This window comes from Cajanus cajan, chromosome 3, assembly GCF_000230855.2.
Source record: "Cajanus cajan strain Asha chromosome 3, NIPB_CcT2T_4, whole genome shotgun sequence".
Lineage (NCBI taxonomy): Eukaryota > Viridiplantae > Streptophyta > Magnoliopsida > Fabales > Fabaceae > Cajanus > Cajanus cajan.
The window spans coordinates 12,896,352-12,917,539 of NC_138519.1; the positions used below are offsets into that span (position 1 = coordinate 12,896,352).

Genomic DNA, 21,188 nt, shown 5'->3' on the forward strand with positions numbered 1-21,188 from the left:
AATGACATAAGAGTACTCTTAACATTCAGTTAGGAGTTACTAAAATGTATCAGAGTAGCGCAGCGAAAACATGGCTTAGGAAGCAAACTGCGAGGAGCTATTCCTATTTTCAAGAAAATTTCGGGGACGAAATTTTTAAAAGGAGGGGAGAATTGTAACATCCCAAATTTTATACAATATTAATAAAAGGGTTATTTTTATGTATTTTAAATATTTATGAAATTATTAAAGGGTTTAAAAATGTAATATCCCAAATTTTAATAAATAAAACAAGTTATTTTGATTTTAAATATTTATTGAGATTATTAGAAGGTTTGTCATATTTTTATTTAAGTATTTTACTATTTACGTATTTTACTATTCATGTATTTTACTATTCACGTATACGTTTTTCACTATTCATAAATACGTATTTACGTATTTGTAAATAGTATTTTACTGTGCATGTGCACAGTAACTGGCGGCTACAGAGGGGGCTGCGGATCTGAAGTTTATAAATTTTAATAAATTTTATTATTTTAATGAATAGTGCATAGTGCATAGTAATTTATAATATTATTTTAATGAATAGTGCATAGTGCATATTAATTTCAAAATTTCTATAAATAGGGGCCTAAGGTTTTGAAAATTTAGAATTCTAGAGAGAAGGAAATTCTGGAGAAATAGAGTAAGGAAAAGGAATAATGTGTAAAATAATACGTTATTCTAAATATTTTAGAACGATATGTTATGTATTAAAATCACAAGATATTCTTTTCTTTACTTTTATTTTTATTAAATAAATATATAGATATTGTTAATGATATAATTATAAAATATTATAAAATTTTATAATTTTATATTGTATAATTTGGGTATTAGAATTAGGCGTACATGTTACAATTTGATATATTAATGAAAATTATAATACACGTTGATTTGAATAGACAAATAATATAATTTTAAAATATTGTATATATATATATATATGTATGTATGTATATATAGTAAAATTATGAAATTTTTAATGAGAGTATAATATAGTATTAATGAAAATTATAATACATATGTATGTATGTATATATATATATGTATGTATGAATAGACAAATAATATAGTATTAATGAAAATTATAATACACGTTGTTTTTTAGTTTAGTTGTTTATTGAAAAATGTCTTTCTAATGTCATAATTTTATAATTTTAAAGTGTAAATTTTTAGTTAAAAATTAAAAGTTTCTTATTTTATGTTAATAAAATAATATCTTTTAATTTCTTTATTTTTATGTTTAAAAACAAATTATAAATTAATGTAATTTAGATTTAAAAGTGACAAGGATAATTTACAAGTTTTTAATTATTTTTTTTTAACTTTAATTGCTTCTAAATGAAGGAAAAAAAGTAAGAAAACAAGATATCTTGAAACCCTTCATTGAGTCATATCTAACAAATCATGAGAAACAATCTCACACTCTAGTGAATAAATTTTTATCAATACCATAGTACTTGACTCAACCATGGGTTTGACAGTAACACATGGTCGTTATGAATTCGATTAACAAGAACATGGAGAGGTTGGGAACCTTATATCGAAGATTTAATTCGAATGAAAATAGAAAGTACTACTACTGTGATGAATTGGAATGCATATTCGATAAACCCTAAACACTTTGATTTTGAAATGCAAGAATTGCTTTGCTCCATCCTCTTTCAACCGTCAATAATTTATCTATTTTAAATTATGTCTTATTTTTATTATAAAAACCAACAAAACTGTAAAATTGGATAACCAACAAAACTACTACATGGAGGTTATTTTTTAATAAAGTGGAGACCAAAACCTTTGTATTTCTTTTATCTTTAGTTAAGTTATAAATAAGTTTAAATTGATGTTTTTTAAAAATGAGTAAACATGATTTAGATTATAAAAAATGACTAAACGTAATAATTTATTGTAGATTTTATTTATAATTTTTTTTTGGAAAAAACTCAAATGAAATCAAATTTCTAAATAAAATATTCAAAATAACATAAATTTAGTTATTTGAATTTTTGTAATTAAAAAACCATAAGAATTATATAAATTTCAAAATTCAAAATTAGGCTAATTTTAAAATTGAATTTATAATAAAATATGATTATATATTTAAATTTTTAAAAATAAATTTAGAAATTATTGAAACGATAATTTATATTTATGTTATTTTATATAAAAAAATGAATTTGATAAATAGAAATATCTTACATTTAAATTTTTAATAAGTTGAATATGTAATAACGCAAAATTGCTGGTTGCCGGAACGGGCCGTTTCAAAAGTGAAACGGGCCGTTCCGGAATAAGAAAAATGCCCAAAACTGGAGAAACAGAACGGCCCGTTCTCATAACCAGCAGAACGGCTCGTTCTGCTTCTCCAATATAGGGCATTTTTGTTATTCCGGAACGGCCCGTTTCACTTTTAAAACGGCCCGTTCCGTCTACTGTTACGGAATAAATTTAAATTCAGTATAAAAATAATAAAAAAATGATTATAAAAACTAAAATTAAATAACTTAGTTAAAAAATGACTATAATTAATAATTTAATGTAAAATTTGTTTAAATTTTTTTGAAAATAAATAATAAAATAAATCCTCCCTTTCTTCTTCTTTACTTTTTAGAAATGTGTTGACAAGATAATGGATAATATATTTTTTTATAGATAAAACTTAAATGCAATATTAAATGCTAGAGGGAACCGGTCAAGTTAACTATATATAGAGTATCATACAAAGAAGGAGAGTGACACTTAAGTATTCTTAATTAAGATTTATATTAAAGTTTATATTAATATTTTATTGTTGAATTTATTGTATTACCCTTTATCAAATTTTTCTGGTATTAAGTGCATTTATATATTTAGAGTTTTATAAATGTTACACTAAAAAATGTGAGGAAATGTATTAAAAATTTTATATTGAATAATGATATAACTAAAATAAAGTATATATAAATAATAAAATTTCGTACATTACAAATCACTTATATATATATATATATATATATATATATATGATTAAGAAATAACTTATTTAAGATATATTATATAATAAGTTTTTATATAATAAGATCTTAATTATAATTAACATTAAACATTCAATGAATTCGAATAATGATATGTTTTAAGAAATAACTTCTTTAAGATCTTATATAATAATTTTTAGAGATTTAATGAGTAAAATTTATATTAAAGATAATATATAATTAAGATTTGTAAGTTATTGATTATAATACTTTTTAGTTACCGTATTTACCAAAAAATTATTTTTAATTAAAATATATTTTAGAATTTTAGTTAATTCATTATCATTCACTCACTTGATTAAAAAGTGATAAAATATAATTAATTTTTAATTAATTTAATAAAATATATATCTAAAATTTGTAACAATTTCTTAAATACAAATATTTAATTAATTAATTTTAATATATACTAAATTTAATATTAAAAAATTTATAAATATTTTAGTTATAATTTTTATTATCTTTTGATTTAATATTGGATTTCTTTTGATTATGAAAGATATTTACCTGGATTTGAGTTATGATTGTTATAATCTTTTGATTTAATATTGGATTTTATTTATTATAAAACATAATAAATAAAATCTAAAATCTAGAGCAATTTCTTTGATACAAATACGTAATTAATTTTAATATATAATAAATTTAATATCAGAATATTTATTATAATTTTAGTTATGATTTATATAATATTTTGATTTAATATTAAATTTCTTTTGATTATAATATTTTAATATATTTTATTTAAAATATCAGTTAACATATTTTATTATATTTTCATTTTTATTTATTATAAAATAATTAGAATATTTAATTTAGAATTATGAAAAAAAATAACTATTATAAGATTTAATTTATTTAATTTCATTATTTATTATAATACTTTTTGGATAATATTTTGTAGATATGTGGTTGATTTTGAGAATGATCATGTTTTGATATGTATTAAAGTGCTCTATAGGTTCCTACGGGAAACCTATTTATGAGAAAGAGACAAAATAAGAATGTTTTGATCATGTTTACGGAAACCTGTTTAATGATAACGAGAAAAAACATATTTTTATCATGTAAATTAAAAAATACTCGTAGTAATATATTTGAAAATAAATTTGTTAAATTTTTTAAAAAGTTAAATTTATTAATATCATTAATATATAATAGACTTTTATTAGGATAGACTAAATTTTTAAAAAGATTAGACCTATAAAAAATTCATAATAAATAATAAATCAGATATGTATATTCCAAGTATGGATTAACTTATTTTCATCCCTAACATGATATAGATTCAAATATATAAAAAAAAAATGGTTTTAATTTAAAATAATTTTATTCATACAATATTATTTTAATTATAGTTTATAAATTTGCATAACATCATTAATAAAATATGTTTAAAATTGAAATGATATTTTTATTTAATTAGTATTTATTAAAATAATGAATGAAATTAAAAATTTTCATTAATTAGATAACCAATTAAAAAAAATTACTTATTAATTTAAAATTCCATATAATACAGACTAAAATGACACACAATTCTGAAAAATAAATATATTTTAAAATTTTAATTTTCAAAAATAAACATTATAAAACACATTATTTTAATATAATTTTAAACATTAAAACAACCTTTTTTTAATGGAATTAATGTAAGTTTTTTGACAATCATTTTTATTTAATATTTAATAAAATTTATTCATATTCTGCTTAATAATAAAGAGTATGCTAGAAAATCAGATTCGATCCATCGAGCGCATGCTCCGAAAGGTAACCCTAACCCTAACCCTATTTCATCTTTTCCATTCCTTTCTATTCATTTCTCCAAATTCGTAAAGCAGAGTTTGCCTCGAGGCGCGAGAGGCGCACGAGCAGAAGTTAGAGGGACTGAAGAAGCAGCAGGAGATTCACACGCGCCTCGCTGCCGAGCGTAAGATATTCTTGCGCGACCGCAAGATCAAGTTCTTTGAGAGGAGGAAAATCGAAAGACGAATCAGACGCCTTGAGAAATTGCACCGTCTTCTTCTTCTTCCTCCTCCGCACAACCTTACTCCGACCAGCTTTCCGCTCTCAAACAAGATCTTCAATATGTCATGGTCTGTATTACGCTATTTTTTTTTGTAGTTTTGACATAGCGAGAAATGTTGACTTAAAATCTGTTGTTGTTCTATTTCTGTTTGCAGTACTTTCCCAAGAATGAGAAATACGTTCCTTTGTTTACCAGCGGCGATGATTCGGAGATTATTGACAGGAGAATGGGCTGCGCAAACAGATTGAAGATAGGTTAATTGCAGCTGCTGCAAGTGGCAAGGATTTAGAAGGTTCGTTTATTTTCATGATTTGTGCCGTCATATATGAGTTTAGAATGTTGATGCTCTACGAGAGATTTGTTTTAGTTGTGTGAGCCCTAGATGAAATTGTTGGTTGAGTTTGGTTCTGTGTGGATAAATTTTTCAATAAAAACTTACAGAGAAGAAAATGAGCACAGAAAATGAATTAAGCTTCTCTTATAAGTTAAAATTAAATGAGTGGGATTCTATGAATTAGCTAATGAATAAGCAAATTTGAGCTTATAGTAGAAGTTGAATTCATTTTACCTTCTTATTTTCTTCTCTAATAAGTATTTATTGAGAAATTTTTTCACACGGGCCTGTCAAAAAAATTAGGAAAACTAGGTCAACCCGCATCGATGTGCCTGAAGATCTGCTTTGTATTTTTAAAAAAATAAATATGCCTCTGTGTTTATGCTGCATTCCCGTTCCATAAATTGTCAACTTGATTTTGTGCTGTTGTCAGAGACTAGCAGTGAGGATGACGGTCTTTTGGATCTGAGTGATGATGATTTTTTCCTTGCTGGGAGTTCTAGTGATGAAGCAGATGCAGATGATGAATGGACAGACAAAAGCACAAGGTCAGTGGGGATGTTTTAATCCTTTAGCAATTCTAACAATGAGAATTTCATATATACCCTGCGTGCATTAAGGTAAAGGAGAATTAGAATGTTAAAAGAAGAGTAGCGGAATCAACCCTCACTTGTGATGTTGGTATTAATGAAGTCGAAGCCACATTTATTTATGAAACTTCTGGCGTTTGTCCAGCATTATGCTAGGAAAATATTCCAAATGCATTTGTTTTTGGAAATTTGCATTAATGATTAAGATGCAGCAAACATATTTTATTTTGATGGAATTTGCTATATAAAATTTTCTATTGGTTGCAGGGAGCAGGCTTCCAGTGCTTCTGGTAAAGGCGTGTCTGGCATGTCCAGTGATGAAAAAAATCAGGTCTAACAGTAAGAGTAGCAACTGTGTTTTAATTCCCAATATTCTATGCTATGAAATATATAGTCATAAACTATTTTGCAAATTTTGAATATCTTCAACCTTTTTATAGAGGCTGATTTCTGCTAGAGCTTTGATGCCTCCACCTCGTCCTTCAAACATGAAGTTGTCAAGGTTTGGGTCATCTTCTGGTCAAAATTCATCTATGCAGAGATCTGAGGTTTCTACATCGAGCAACACATCAAATAGCAAAAGCAGCTCAGACTTCAAAGTAAGGGGATCCTTAAGATCAGGGACAAGTCATGGTAGTAGTCTAAGTTCCAACTCTGATGCTCACAAACCTCGGAGGAAGAGAAGACCAAAGAAGAAAAAGAAGCAGGTTTATTACCTATGCTCTGTCTTGGATTTTATTAATTTTAAGAATTTTTCCCCTGTATTTGAATTTTTGTTAGGCCGGGAAAAAAGGTAATCAATTTTAAGAATTTTTTCCCCTGTATTTGAATTTTTGTATGATTTGATTTGGAATTTTCAACATGTTGCCTCTATTAATTGTATGTTTGGCAGATAGGTATAAGGTCATTAAGCAATCTAGCTTAGTAAAATTAGGTTGCTTCATGTGTATTGTTTGAAGGGTTTAGGGTTTAGGGTCTACGGATTTTCATCATTATCTACGGATTTTTCCGTAGATAATGCTGATTTTTCTTGTAGTGTTTAGCCTAGAATAATAGGCTCTGGTAATCGATTACAAGACTTGGTAATCGATTACAACAGTTTATTTTCAAGTTGTAAAGTTTAAATTCAAATTTGGAATTTTCATCTTCTGGTAATCGATTACAAAGAAATGGGTAATCGATTACCAGAGAACCTTTTAATAAGTAAATTTCGAACATATGATTTTCATTGTCTAGTAATCGATTACATGTGTAGGTAATCGATTACCAGACTCTTAAAAACAATGGTTTTCTCAAATTTAGTCATCAACAGTTAGTGAGGGATTCATCCCAGTTAGTGACGGATAAAATCCGTCGCAAATTGTGACGGCATTCTGGCGTTGCAAATTGTGACGGATTCTACTTAATTAAAGTCATCACAGTTTGTGACGGATTTAATCCCTCACAAATTGCGAGAGATTAAATCCCTCACAAATTGTGACGGATTCTACTTAATTAAAGTCATCACAGTTTGTGACGGATTTAATCCCTCACAAATTGCGAGGGATTAAATCCCTCGCAAATTGTGACGGATTCTACTTAATTAAAGTCATCACAGTTTGTGACGGATTTAATCCCTCACAAATTGCGAGGGATTTAATCCCTCACAAATTGCGACGGATTTTTATTAATTTCTAAACATTTATTATTAGAAATTAGTGACAGAAATTATACTATTTGTGATGCCTTAATTCCGTCACTAATTGTGACGGAGAAAATAATCCGTCACTAAATATTTTGTGATGCCAAATTTTGTGACGGAATCATTTCCGTCACAAATTTCGTCACTATTTGATTTGTGACGGATTTTATCAAAATTAGTGACGGATTTGTTCCCTCTCTAATTTTAATTTTTCTAGTAGTGTAGGTTGATGTGTTTTAGTGAAGACATCAGTAACTTGGTCAACCGATGGAACAGAGATCAATTGTATGGTACCATTGGTAACGTGATGCCGCACAAGTTGACAATCAATTTCAATATGTTTTGTGTGCTCATGAAAGACGTCATGGTGAGAAATCTGGATAGCACTTTTATTATTACAATGAAGCTTAGTGGAGGAAGGATGTGCAACACCCATATCAATTAATAACTATCGTAACCAAAGTAATTCAGAAGTAGCATCAGTAAGAGCATGGTATTCAGGTTTTGTGCTAGAGCGAGAAGCTTCTTGTTATGCCGAGAAATAAGTGAATTTCCCAAAAAAAATAGTAACCTATAATACAGAACGACAATCTGTTGGATTGCCTGCCCAATCAGCATCAGAATATCTAGACAGGACCAGAGATGAATTAGCAGAAAAGTGCAAGCCATGGAAAATGGTTCCTTTAATATAACAGAGAATTTGAAGAATTGCAGAAAAATGTGATGATCGAGAAGCAGACATAAATTGACTAACTACATGAACAACATATGCAATATCAGGGCGAGTTACAATGAGATAAACAAGACTACCAACAAGTTGTCGATACAAAGTGGCATCTTCAAGAGGAATGCCATCAAGAGGTGTAAGTTTGCAGTTGAGTTCCAATGGGGTTGATTCAGTCTGTGATACCTACTCGAGAAAGTAAGTCAGATGCATACTTGGCTTGGGAGAGGTAATAGCCTGTTGAGTCTTGGGAGACTTCTAGGCCCAAAAAATAGTGAAGCATACTAAGGCCTTTCATTTCAAATTGTTGACCAAGATAACTTTGTAATGCTGAAATTTCAAACTGATCATCTCCAGTTATTATCATATCATCAACATAAAGCAGCAGAATTATAATACCTCCTTTAGTTCGTCGAGTAAACAAGGCATTATCATGTGAGCTAGAAAGAAAACCAATTTTTGTAAGAGTAGAACTGAACTTGTCAAACCAAGCCTTAGGTGCTTGTTTCAAATCATATAAGGCCCGTCAAAGCTTACAAACTTTATTAGGAGAATGATAGCCAAGAGGAGGATGCATATAAACTTCCTCTGTTAGATCACCATGAAGGAAGACATTTTTGACATCCATCTGAAGAAGCTTCCATTTATGAACTGCAACAATGGCCAAGAGACTACGAACAAATGTTATACTGGGCCACCAGAGCAAATGTTTCTTCGTAGTCTATCCCATACTCTTGAGTATACCCTTTGGCTACCAGTCGAGCATTGTAACAATTGATAGTTCCATCAAAAAGAGTCTTAATTTTATAGACACATTTACAACCAATAGGGATCTTATTAGGAGGGAGATCAACTAGATCCCAAGTATGAGTCTTCTCTAAAGCCTGGATTTCTTCAGACATAGCTTACTGCCAAATGGGGTTAGTATGTGCTTCACGAAAAGTGGAGGGATCATGAAGAGTTACAATAGCAGAATAACAACGGTAATCAGTAAGATATTGAGGAGGTTCTCTTACCCGAGTTGAATGATGAGTAGCATTTGTTAGTAAGAGTGAGATTGGGGGTGGATACTTGACCAATATGAGTGATGTTCATTTTATTTCCACTAGCTGTGTGGATTGGTGGTAGAGAGGAAACATGTGATGCGGAGGGCATTAATTTAATATCAGTGGTCATATGATTACAACAGGCAGAATCAAAAAACCAATGAGAATTACTCGAAGTAGTAACTACAACATTTGTTGTCTATGACAACAATAAAAAATCGTTGTTGAAAGCCAAAAAAACCGTTCCTGAAAGTTTAGGGAATTGTTTGGCAACGGTTTGTCAAGCGTGGATTTATCAAACGTTGCCTATTCCAATATGCAATGGTTTTTTGGCCTATGCCCACGATGTCAAAAAAACCGTTACCTAAACTTCCTGGAACGATTTTCATGGTCTTCATTGACAATGATTTTTTTATTTATTTAAGGAAACACTATAAATTTTTAAAGAACGATTTTAGAAATGTAGTCTTTTTTTATAGGCAACACTTTTATGACCATTGCTAGTGACATTAGGAAATTTTTTTTAAGGTTGTCTATGAGATAATATAGGCAACAATTTAGACTAAATTTAAGCTACAATTTTGACAATGTTGTCTAAATAAACATGCAACGATTATTTTTATATTGACTTATAATATTGGTAATAACACACCATTATTTAGTCAATAATATTCACCATATACTATTTTTAAATGGTTATGAATGTAATATATATATATATATATATATATATATATATATATATATATATTTAGTTTATCTTGTGAAATCATATATATATATATAATAATAATAAAGAATTGATTTCATCCTCAAAAAATAATAAAATAAATTATAAAATGAAATCCAAACACATGTAAAATTCACTTGCATTAATTAGTTCCAAGTATATGACAATTCAAAAGCATAAAACTCCAAATAAAATCATCCAAAGATGTCAAAGTTTACATAAAATTTCTAAATTTCAAAATAAAGTGTCATCTAGGAATATTATGCATAGCTAGTCATCCATCCATGTAAATAACATCATTCAAAATCTCTTCATCATCATAAGGTTGATCTTCATCATCAAGTCTTTCCTGCATATAAATATATTTTTTCACTTAGAAAACTTATAAAATTAATCCTCAATCAATGTCCAACAATTAACATAAGTTAAAGCTAGTTATACTCAAGAAAACTTTCATAACTGGTTTGATATATGCAAATGAAATGAATTAAAATATAATTTAGAACTCGACAAAGGCATAAATTATACCTTACCATGACCAGGACTATGGGTTGAGGCAGAAGAAGGAGGTGCTACACTATTGTCATTGCTTATACCATTCTCCATTATATTATCCAAAGCTTGGTCATTCAATTCTGGATTGATTTCCTTTAGCAAGCATCTTACAAGACATTGTAATCTTTGAACTGTCTTAGCCATTGAACCTATCTCAACAGAATGTTGTTTCTTTAAAGCAAAAATTTCTTCATTTTTCTTTAACATACTTGGTGTGATCGTTCTTCCCAGACATCGAACTTTACCGGGTTTTTCTTTGCCAAAGATTGATTGAAAAGCTTGTTCAGCAGATTCACTACTTGAGGATTGGATTGATTCCTGAAGTTTTGTCTAATTTATAAGAAAATAAACATTATAGTTAAAATACAATCAAGACATACTACTTTAAAAAATTGGTATTGAAATAGTAGAGTTACAATCACAATTTGTGTATCTTTATCCACCTCTTTTCCTTTTCGACTTTGACGAGTCTCAATGGACATTTCAGCTTGAGAAACATCCTTTCCATTCTTCTTTTCTTGCTACATAAATTAGAGATTGAATAATAAGAAATGCATAAGAGGTACAAGAATTTATTGTTTTGCACATATAAACATAAATATAATACCAATTTTGCACGAATCCTTGCAAAGTTTGTAGGACCCATGTGGTGAATGTATTTCTGCTTTGCCCTATTGATAGCATTTTTCTGGCTTATATTCTGCATTGCATTGCATAGAAAAAAAAATTAAGTTCAATAATAAAATGTAACATCAACCAAAAAATAGCAAAAAAATAGTAGAAACAATAATCCAAAATAGCAGAAATACCATAATTGGTATTCAGAATCAACAACCAAAAAGAACTAGATACACCATTTGGAAAATTAATAACATAAAAAACAACTATAAATACCAACTAGAATAGGAATCGAGACTAGTAACAGTAGCCTAGAGCAACAACAATGAAAACAGGTAGAAACAAAAAAAAAAAAAAATAGAAATATAATTATCTTAATTACTTGGACAATACTGTTTCTCCAATAAACCATCAAATGTTTATACTGATTTTCAGGTATATGCTTTGGACGATGTTGCAGCCTTTCTGTCAAAGTTGAGTATTTCAAAAAATAGTTCCTCTTGATGTAGTTCTTGTAGCGTCTCCAAGCATCATTTATGCGAGCAAATATTGCTTTTTTTCCTTTCTCAGGAATAATGAATTTTTCTTGTAAAATAGAAATATAATTATCAACATTGATAAGTATTAACCATTTAGCAAATTAAATTTACTATCACTTTTCACATACATTAACAAAATCCCATATTCGTTCTTTTTCATCCATGGTCAAGCCTTTGAAGTTTGTATAAATTAAAGGGCAAAAGTTTGGATTCCTTGCCACAGTGCCTAAGAAATAACTCAAGTCGGATACTACTTTATCTTTGGGTCCAATTGGTTCTCCATCATCATCTAAGGTAACTTCTTGACGTTCTTCGAATGATCTTGCATGTATTTTCAAACATCGTGTTGGCCCTCTTGTTTTTTTCTTACATGTACCTAGTTTATCATAATAGCCATGAAAGATAATAGCAAATATGGTTACAGATATATATAAAGAATAGCAAAATAGAATAGACTAAACAATTATATAACCATTTATCTTACCACTTCCATCTTCTAGTGCATTTTCTTCTTCATGACCATTTTCTTCCATGAGTTCTTAATTTTCACTTGCATCTCGCTCCTCCTCTTCTTGACCAAACTCCACATTTTCTTGAAGGAACTGATCAATTAACATAGCTGGACACATTGAGACTTTTCTTGTCTTCTTTTGAGGGCTTTGGAGATTTTCACGTGAGTCATTATTTTCAGCTACTACCATTTTAACAGGCTGTCTTCCATGTGATCCACTATGTTCAGCCATTGACTTTCTTAAGGGCTCATTTTCTTGCACCTCATTACATTCAGCCATTGCCCTTTCTATGGGCTGCCTTCCATGTGACCCGACATATTCAACTAGTTTCCTTTTGTTGGTTACCTCTATTGGAAATTTCTTTGGAACTTGAACTTGAGTTTTCTTGCCTTGTATGTTGGTTGCCTCTATTGGTAACTTCTTTGGAACTTGAATTTGTGTTTTCTTGCTTTGCATGTTGGCTGCCTCTATTGATAACTTCATTGGATCTTTAATTTGTGTTTTCTTTCCTTGCACGTTGGTTGTCTCTTTTTGAAGCTTCTTTTCACTTACATTCTTTCCTTCTCCTTGGTCACTTGTTGAATGGTTTGCAATGCTAAAAGTACCTTGATTGCGCCCTCTGATTTGGTTATCAAACCCTTTAGGTTTTGATGTAACTGTTGTAGTAGTTGGTGGCTTGTTTTTCTTGATATTAGTTCCTTGGACCTTAGTCATAACTCCTTTGCTTTGTTTAGTATTACCCAATACCTTTTCACGCTTAATTTGAAATCTCCCAAGTAATTCAGCACTTGATTTCACTTCACCTTCCAAATTGAAGATATCTTTCTCACGTTTTTTTGTAGTACTCATATTTTACTTTAAAATTCCTTCCTTCTGCGTTTTGTACCTACAAAATGAAAAATATAATTATTGGATAGTACTCATGCTTGTTGTTCCAGATTACACATTCACTCCTAGACACCAAACAATAACTTCAGCATAACATGAGTTATAGAGCTTCACATAGCATGGGATTAGTTTCGTTAGAAAGATAAGATACTAACCTACTTATGATTAAAATTTTATAATTTTAGAGTTTGACATGCATAACCAGATTTTATTTTAAAACAGTTTAGTACTTGTTGTAACAGATTTCACATTCAATCTTGGACACCAACTAGTAACTACTGCATAACTTGAGCTCTAGGTCTCCAAAAAGCATGGGGTTAATTTTGTTAGAAACCTAAGACACTAAACTTTTCATAATTAAAATTTTAGAATTTTATATTTTGACATGCAGTACCAGATTTTATTTTAAAACTGATCAATTCTTGCTGTAACAGATTCGACATCCTCTCTAAGACACCAAATAGTAACTACTACATAACTTGAGCTTTAGATATCCAAATAGCATGGGATTAATTTTGTTAGAAAGCTAAGACACTAAGCTTTTCATAATTAAAATTTGAGAATTTTATAGTTTGACATGCAGTACCAGTTTTTATTTTAAAACAAGTCAATCCTTGCTGTAACAGGGTACCCATCCTCTCTTAGACACCAAAAAATAACTACTACATAACTTGAGCTCTAGGTCTCCAAATAGCATGGGGTTAATTTTTTTAGAAAGCTAAGACACTAGGATTTTCATAATTATAATTTTATAATTTTATATTTTGTCATGCAGTACCAGTTTTTATTTTAAAACAAGTCAATCCTTGCTGTAACAGAGTACCCATCCTCTCTTAGACACCAAAGAATAATTACTGCATAACTTGAGCTCTAGGTCTCCAAAAAGCATGGGGTTAATTTTTTTAGAAACCTAAGACACTAAAATTTTCATAATTAAAATCTTAGAATTTTATGTTTTGTCATGCAGTACCAGTTTTTATTTTAAAATAGTTTAGTCCTTGTTGTAACAGATTTCACATTCAACCTTAGACACCAACTAGTAACTACTACATAACTTGAGCTTTAGATCTCCAAATAACATGGGGTTAATTTTGTTAGAAACCTAAGACACTAAAATTTTCATAATTAAAATATGAGAATTTTATAGTTTGACATGCAGTACCAGTTTTTATTTTAAAACAAGTCAATCCTTGCTGTAACAGAGTACACATCCTCTCTTAGACACCAAAGAGTAACTACTGCATAACTTGAGCTCTAGGTCTCCAAATAGCATGGGGTTAATTTTGTTAGAAAGCTAAGACACTAAGCTTTTCATAATTAAAATTTTAGAATTTTATAGTTTGGCATGCTGTACCAGTTTTTATTTTGAAACAGGTCAGTCCTTGCTGTAACAGAAGTCCATGAAGTCCAATAATTAGTCCTCTAAGACTGTGTATCCATTAGTCCATGAAGTCCAACAATGTGTCATCAAAATCAGACTCTTCTTCATATTCTTCTTCTTGCATAACATGCAAAGGTTTCTCGATGATTGTTGCGGGTATATCTTCCCTAACCCAGTTAAATTCACCATCATCATTTGGTGCATTTACACCTCTTGGCTCCAACTGCTCACTCATGTTAAATGCATCTCGTGGCATTGTTTTCATAACATAATGCCCATTTTCATTAAAAGGATCTTGGACATAAAAACATTGATGGACTTGAGAAGCTAGCACAAAAGGATCATCTTGATAACATCTTTTGTTGAAGTGTACACAAATAAGTCCATATTTGTCTTCTTCAACCTCAAACCAATCACACCTAAACAACACAAAATTGAAGTGGCCATAATAATCTAACTCAATGATATCAGTAATTGCTCCATAATAAGGGATAGATTCTATCTTGGGATTTTCATCCTTAGAGCTTGCAAAACTAGGAGTTAACGAAACCAATGTCACACCAGAATTTTGAGTTTTTCTTCTTGCATCTCGTTTCATAGTGTGGAATCTATATCCATTAACGAGGTAGCCTGAAAACCTCTTTGCAATAGTATTTGGTCCTCTTGACAATTCTTTGAGCTGAAATGATACATCATTTTTCATGGCCCGATTTCTAAACCATTCACTAAAATCTTGACTCTGCACTTTTGCCTTAGCCCACTTCCGTTTTTTAGTGTGACTATTAATACTATCATCATGCTCTCTACAATGACAACAATGTCATTCGTTAGTATAAAAATAAAATGAAATAATTTAGAGATAATCAATAGATGGAAAATGAGAACTTCTCGCACCGGATATAGACTTGAACTTCTTCACAATTGAATAAGATGTATCGATGGGCTTGGGCTGTAGATTGAAAGTCCAAAGCAAATGGTTCCCCATTTTTCTTCCCCCCTAAAGGACAACCAATACTTGTGAAGTAATCAACTACATCTACTTCACACAAATCACTGTTGTCATAATTTCGATTCTTTCTATTCAACCTTGTCTCCACATTTTTATGTAAATATCTTGAGCAAAGAGTCAATGCCTCTTCAGCCAAATACCCCTCAGCAATAGAACCTTCTGGCTGGCTTCTATTATGAACATAACTCTTGAGCTTACATAAATATCTTTCTATAGGATACATCCACCGAAATTGAACCGGGCCACCCAATTTAACCTCATTGGAAAGATGAATAGGTAAGTGAACCATTATATCAAAAAAGCTAGGAGGAAAAATCATCTCCAATTGACAAAGTATTTCTACAATCTTTGCTTGTAAGTAGTCTAGCTCATGGACTTGGATAACTTTTTGACACAAAGAACGAAAAAAACAACCAAGACTAATTAGAGGATGAGCCATTGCATTTGGCATTGTGCTTCTTATTGCTATCCGTAGTAAGTAATGTAGCATAAAATGTGCATCATGACTCTTATAACCAGATATTTTCCTTTCAGTAATGTGCACACATCTTGAAATGTTTGATGCACTACCATCTGGTAACTTACTGCCCTTGAAAACACCACAAAAAGTAGACTTCTCTTCTGAAGTCATTAAGAAACATGCTTTTACAAACTTTGCATGACCTCCACCAATATCAATTGGATGAAGATTCTTTCTAATGCCCATCTCTTGCAAATCATAACGAGCCTTAATATGATCCTTTGTCTTGCCCGCGATATCCAATAAAGTCCCAATAATATTATCAAAAATGTTTTTTTCTATATGCATTACATCAAGATTATGACGTAATGGATTATCAGCCTAATATGGCAACTCAAAAAAAATTGACTTCTTCTTCCATGGGCATCAATTTTTTGTCTTTTGGTTTTCCCAAATAAATTGTTGAAATCTTTTAAGATTTCTAATATCTCCTCCCCTCTTAACAAACTTGGTGCAGATCTATGTTCTTGTTTTCCATTAAAGGAACTCTTATTAGCCCTCCAAACATGACACACAAGTAGAAAGACACGATGATCCATATAACACATCTTTCGACTATGCTTCAAATAGATTGAAGAAGTGTTATAATTGCAACATGCACATGCCAACTTTCCTTTTGTGCTCCATCCAGACAACATAGCATACCGAGGGTAATGACTAATGGTCCATAAAAGAGCTGCATGCATTTGAAATGTTTGATTCCTTGAGGCATCATATGTCTCTACTCCTGATTCCCATAATTCCTTCAACTCCTCAATCAACGGTTGAAGATACACATCGATATTGTTTCCTGGAGACTGAGGTCCGGGAATCAGTAAAGACAACATCATATACTCAAATTTCATACACATCCATGGTGGAAAATTGTATACCACCATCATCACAGGCCATGTACTATGTGATAAGCTCATAGTCCTAAATGGATTAAATCCATCACTAGCCAAGCCAAGTCTTACATTACGAGTCTTAGAAGAAAACTCAGGATGAAGCTTATCAAAGTCATTCCACACGTGGCCATCAGCAGGATGTCTGAGCTTCCCATCCTTCGAGCGCTATTCCTCATGCCACCTCATTGAGTTGGCTGTCTTTGAACACATAAACAACCTTTGAAGCCTTGGAATCAATGGAAAGTGTCTCAAAATTTTTGCTGGAACTTTGTGCTCATTTTTTCGTTGCTCAAGCTTACTGTTAACTTGAGGGAATTCTTTCCATCGTGAAGCTTCACAAAATCTACAAGAATTGTCATTCTCATAGTCGCCCCAATATAACATGCAATCATTTCGACATGCATGAATCTTTTTATAATCAAGGCCAAGGTCTCTAATCATGGACTTTGCTTTATTAAAAGATTCAGGAATATTTAGATCAGGAATGGCTTCTTTGAGTAACTCCAAGAGAGCAGTGAATGATGCATTGCTCCACCCATGTAGACATTTCAACAAGTACATTCAAATTATGAAAGATAACGTAGATAAATTTTTACATCCTGAGTAAAGTTCTTGTTTTGCCTCATCAATCAAATTGCAGAATTTTCTAGCATCTTTATTAAGACCTTTGTTAACTCCCTCTGTTTCTACCACATTTCTAAAAGTGTCATACAATAAGCAATCAATGTCATCACGTGAGTCCTCTTCATCTTCTATGTCTTTGTCAATTTCCATTGGCCTTGATATTCGTTCGCCAAGGTGTACCCAAACATTGTAGCCTTCCACAAATCTGATAGCTATTAAATGATTATAAACCACATTTCTTTTTTCCCAAAAACAATTTCCACACTTAGCACAGGGGCATAAAATCTCTTCTCCTTGAGGTCTTCCTTTACTATAGGCAAAGTCTAAGAATGACTCAACACCATTGATATAGTCTCTATTAAACCTTGGTAGTTTTGTCCACTTTTTATCCATCACTTTTAATCTAATCCAAATGATAAGTTCACATATTATAATAATCATAATGACATATTTCTTTAAGTAATTTAATTAATGTTATGCTACTGAAAGATTTAGAAAAGGGCTACATTAATTTTAAAATTAAATTCAAAATAAAAAACAACTTTCAAAGGAATAACATAAACATCACAATCAAGCCTAAAAATCATGTTTTAAAATGCAGTTTATATTCCATGGTAAAAAAAATACAACAAAATACTTTGCAAAATTTAGCCAAATCAAATATATTACTTCTAAAATAATTAAATAACTTAAACTTACCAGGAGTAAGACAAAGAACTTGACCTGATGAACAATTGTTATGTTTTAATTTCCTCTGCAACACCTGTGACAAATAACAAAGCTTTTTTATTCACATATTAAATAAATATTATTCCTTCTAACTGATATGAATAAAAAGGTTTTTAATTTTCTTTTATTTCTTATTGATATGGAAGTAAGTATCATCCTAAGAGAGAAAATACTAATACTGGCCGTAACGGGTATCCATAAACATTTAGTGGAGTTTGGCTTAAATATCCACCTCTGTTTTTAGGATGGTGGAACTTACAAGATGCACCAAATTTACAGGTTCCAGTTTTGATATAATACTGCTCATCAGAAAGACCAATAACCACATTAAATTGAAAAGATAAGAAGCAATTTCTGGACTTCACATGGAAAATCTTTAAAGGATGGGTAAAATAAGATACCTGACATGGGGGTTCCCCCACCCGTTCTGGGTAGTCCCCTGTAGCTCTTACTGCCGCAACAACCTAAGCCATAGTTGACTCAATCGAATCAATCCATATGTTTACACACTTTAAGCAATAAAATGGAATAAAAGAACTAGCGATCAACATTCTTGTAATCCTTTCGGCTTCGTGCAACACAAAAACCAATTTATTCTCTGAACTGGATTCTCACTTTCACATGATACTCCCCATTAAGAAAGCCAAAATCCAATTCCCCCTTCCATGCTAAAAACACCTTAAATATGCAATTAAGTGAACATGCAATCACACACAAAGAGAAACAAATAAAAGGTGAGAATCATACCTGAAAGGTGCCCAAATAGCAAGCGTAGAACAACTAGCTACACGTGATGAGAAAGATGAAGATAGGGAGCAACGTTTAGGAGACGAGAACACACGGAGAAGAAAGCATATGGGAAAATTTTAGGGATTCTATTTTTTGGTTTTAGGAGACGAGAAGCCCTTTGTTCCCGTGAATTAATATTTTCGGAATTTAAGGAGAAGTTTAATTTTTTTAATTAATATTTCCTGCGAATACGAAAGGGTGGGTATAATATTAAGCAATGTTTATAAGTGTTGCCTATTAACAAAATAAACTTTTTATTTTAATAATAAACATGGTTAATAATATATTTTGGGAACATTTTTTATTGTGTTGCATGATATAAAATAAGCAATAATTTATAAATTGTTGCCTAATATCAATTTTAAGAACGGTTTTTAAACTGTTGGGTAGAGAAATGGCCACGATTAGAAATTTGTTGCTTGTTTCATATTTCAAGAACAGTTTTGTTAATATTGAAAAGAGAATAGTGCACGCTTTGATCAAGTGTTGCCTATATGTGCTTTTGGGAAGAATTTTATGATTGTTGTCAAACAAAGTGCCAATAGTTTACAAAATTGTTGCCTATTCCATATTTCGAGAACACTTTTTTAGGCGTTGCCTAATATAAAAAATGTTGTAGACATGTCAGTAGAGTTATTACTAGAGATAACCTCACTACTAGAAGGATTGTATTCTAAGTCGGTTATTTTTCCATATCTACATCGATTCTACAACCGACTTAGATGAGAGCGACGTAGAAGAATGAACATATCTACGTCAATTCCTTAAAACCGACTTAGATGTATGTGTTAATCTAAGTTAGTTTTTACTAAAAACCATCTTAGATGTACACACACATCTAAGTCATTTTTTAATAAAATAGTCTTAGATATGCACATACATCTAAGTCAGTTTTTAATAAAAACCATCTTAGATATACACATACATCTAAGTCAGTTTTCATAAAATCGTTTTAGATGTACACATACATCTAAGTCAGTTTTTAATAAAAACCGACTTACATTTATCTAAGCCAATTTTTACATATAATTGTTGTAGATTGTATTTTTTTAATCAGTTTAATTTTTAAAATAAAACAGATTCAATTATAAATAACTTGTAAAAACTGATTCAATTATTCACATCAAAATCCATCATGAATTAAGAAAGGTCAATCTAGGATCCTTATCATTATAAGAATGACTCAATTACATCATTATTATCATTATATAATATATAATACTAGAGAAGCCATATACTCAAAAATCAAGAGAAGCCAATCTGAGATCCATAAAGAAGAGTTTTTTTGTTACATGGAGAAGAGAACTCAAAAAAATTAGGTCACACTAAATTAGACATGCACTTGGTAGCCTAATGCTGAAGCGACATTCACCTATTTCTAAATTTTACATGTAATATAGACCTTTCAACATTGTCTATTTCTAAATTTTTCTAAAAAGAAATTTCCCCCAATGAATTCGAATGTCTTGCAATTTTCACTACAAGAAAATGACGATTTTGCGACAGTTATATGACCTACATTGCGACGGTTAGAATTGTCGCAAAGACACCATTGCAACGGTTCACCAACTGTCGCAGAAATGTCTATCACGAGTGAATTTTGTGACGATTACTGGCACCATTGCACAAATCGTCGCAAAATTGGAATTACGACCCTTACAACACCCGTCACACTAACTGCCTCTAAATCAGTTGCTAAATATTTATTTTTTATTTTATTAAATTTTTTAGACGTCTCAAATTCGGTTGCTATTCTTTTCAAGGATTCTATTTCACAATACTTCACTATTTAGCATGTTGGGAAACTTCCCAGAAGGTCACCCATCCCTATATTACTCCAAGTCAAGCACACTTAACTGTGGAGTTTTGATGAGATAAGCTACAGAAAAGCATATACATGTTATCAGTATAAGTAGTACAATTTAATTCATTTAAATCATTCTCAACTATACAATCTCATACTTA

General features: G+C 30.5%; 3 protein-coding genes across 7 annotated transcripts; 1 reads left to right on the forward strand and 2 right to left on the reverse strand.

The window, feature by feature from the left end:
- Window positions 1–4,679: 4,679 nt before the first annotated feature.
- LOC145956067 (uncharacterized) lies at window positions 4,680–6,803 on the forward strand. Its single transcript, XM_083071626.1, has 7 exons — window positions 4,680–4,690; window positions 4,880–4,999; window positions 5,163–5,220; window positions 5,322–5,359; window positions 5,845–5,949; window positions 6,259–6,322; window positions 6,432–6,803. Exons 1-7 carry the CDS (start codon window positions 4,680–4,682, stop codon window positions 6,786–6,788), a joined length of 753 nt encoding a protein of 250 aa, XP_082927752.1. The 3' UTR covers window positions 6,789–6,803.
- A 3,494-nt stretch (window positions 6,804–10,297) lies between these two features.
- LOC109799100 (uncharacterized) lies at window positions 10,298–19,353 on the reverse strand. 5 transcript variants are annotated; one of them, XM_083070450.1, is made up of 9 exons: window positions 19,182–19,351; window positions 18,836–18,898; window positions 18,405–18,468; window positions 12,369–13,282; window positions 12,013–12,260; window positions 11,335–11,427; window positions 11,171–11,248; window positions 10,701–11,045; window positions 10,298–10,521 (listed from the first exon to the last, which is right to left on the reverse strand). In XM_083070450.1, exons 4-9 carry the CDS (start codon window positions 12,415–12,417, stop codon window positions 10,447–10,449), a joined length of 888 nt encoding a protein of 295 aa, XP_082926576.1. In that variant the 5' UTR covers window positions 12,418–13,282; window positions 18,405–18,468; window positions 18,836–18,898; window positions 19,182–19,351; the 3' UTR covers window positions 10,298–10,446. The 5 variants fall into 5 exon arrangements, with proteins under 5 accessions (XP_082926576.1, XP_082926577.1, XP_082926574.1 ...); XM_083070451.1 differs by having other exon boundaries at window positions 10,706–11,057; window positions 11,144–11,248; XM_083070448.1 differs by having other exon boundaries at window positions 10,701–11,057; window positions 11,144–11,248.
- LOC145955558 (uncharacterized) lies at window positions 13,310–18,389 on the reverse strand. Its single transcript, XM_083070447.1, has 2 exons — window positions 15,560–18,389; window positions 13,310–15,468 (listed from the first exon to the last, which is right to left on the reverse strand). Exons 1-2 carry the CDS (start codon window positions 16,480–16,482, stop codon window positions 14,724–14,726), a joined length of 1,668 nt encoding a protein of 555 aa, XP_082926573.1. The 5' UTR covers window positions 16,483–18,389; the 3' UTR covers window positions 13,310–14,723.
- Window positions 19,354–21,188: the final 1,835 nt, after the last annotated feature.

What these genes read in the sequence shown, in the direction of transcription:
- LOC109799100 (XM_083070448.1), bottom strand. Translation starts at nt 12,417, where the DNA reads ATGGAAGAAAATGGTCATGAAGAAGAAAATGCACTAGAAGATGGAAGT. An exon ending in AAGATACACAAATTGTGATT is followed by an intron (nt 11,058 to 11,143) that starts GTAACTCTACTA and finishes CTTATAAATTAG; the next exon opens with ACAAAACTTCAGGAATCAAT. An exon ending in ATAGTCCTGGTCATGGTAAG is followed by an intron (nt 10,522 to 10,700) that starts GTATAATTTATG and finishes ATTTATATGCAG; the next exon opens with GAAAGACTTGATGATGAAGA.
- LOC145955558 (XM_083070447.1), bottom strand. Translation starts at nt 16,482, where the DNA reads ATGCATATAGAAAAAAACATTTTTGATAATATTATTGGGACTTTATTG. An exon ending in GAAGTTCAAGTCTATATCCG is followed by an intron (nt 15,469 to 15,559) that starts GTGCGAGAAGTT and finishes TTGTCATTGTAG; the next exon opens with AGAGCATGATGATAGTATTA.
- LOC145956067 (XM_083071626.1), top strand. An exon ending in TTGCGCGACCGCAAGATCAA is followed by an intron (nt 5,000 to 5,162) that starts GTTCTTTGAGAG and finishes TTTTTTTTGTAG; the next exon opens with TTTTGACATAGCGAGAAATG. An exon ending in TGGACAGACAAAAGCACAAG is followed by an intron (nt 5,950 to 6,258) that starts GTCAGTGGGGAT and finishes TATTGGTTGCAG; the next exon opens with GGAGCAGGCTTCCAGTGCTT.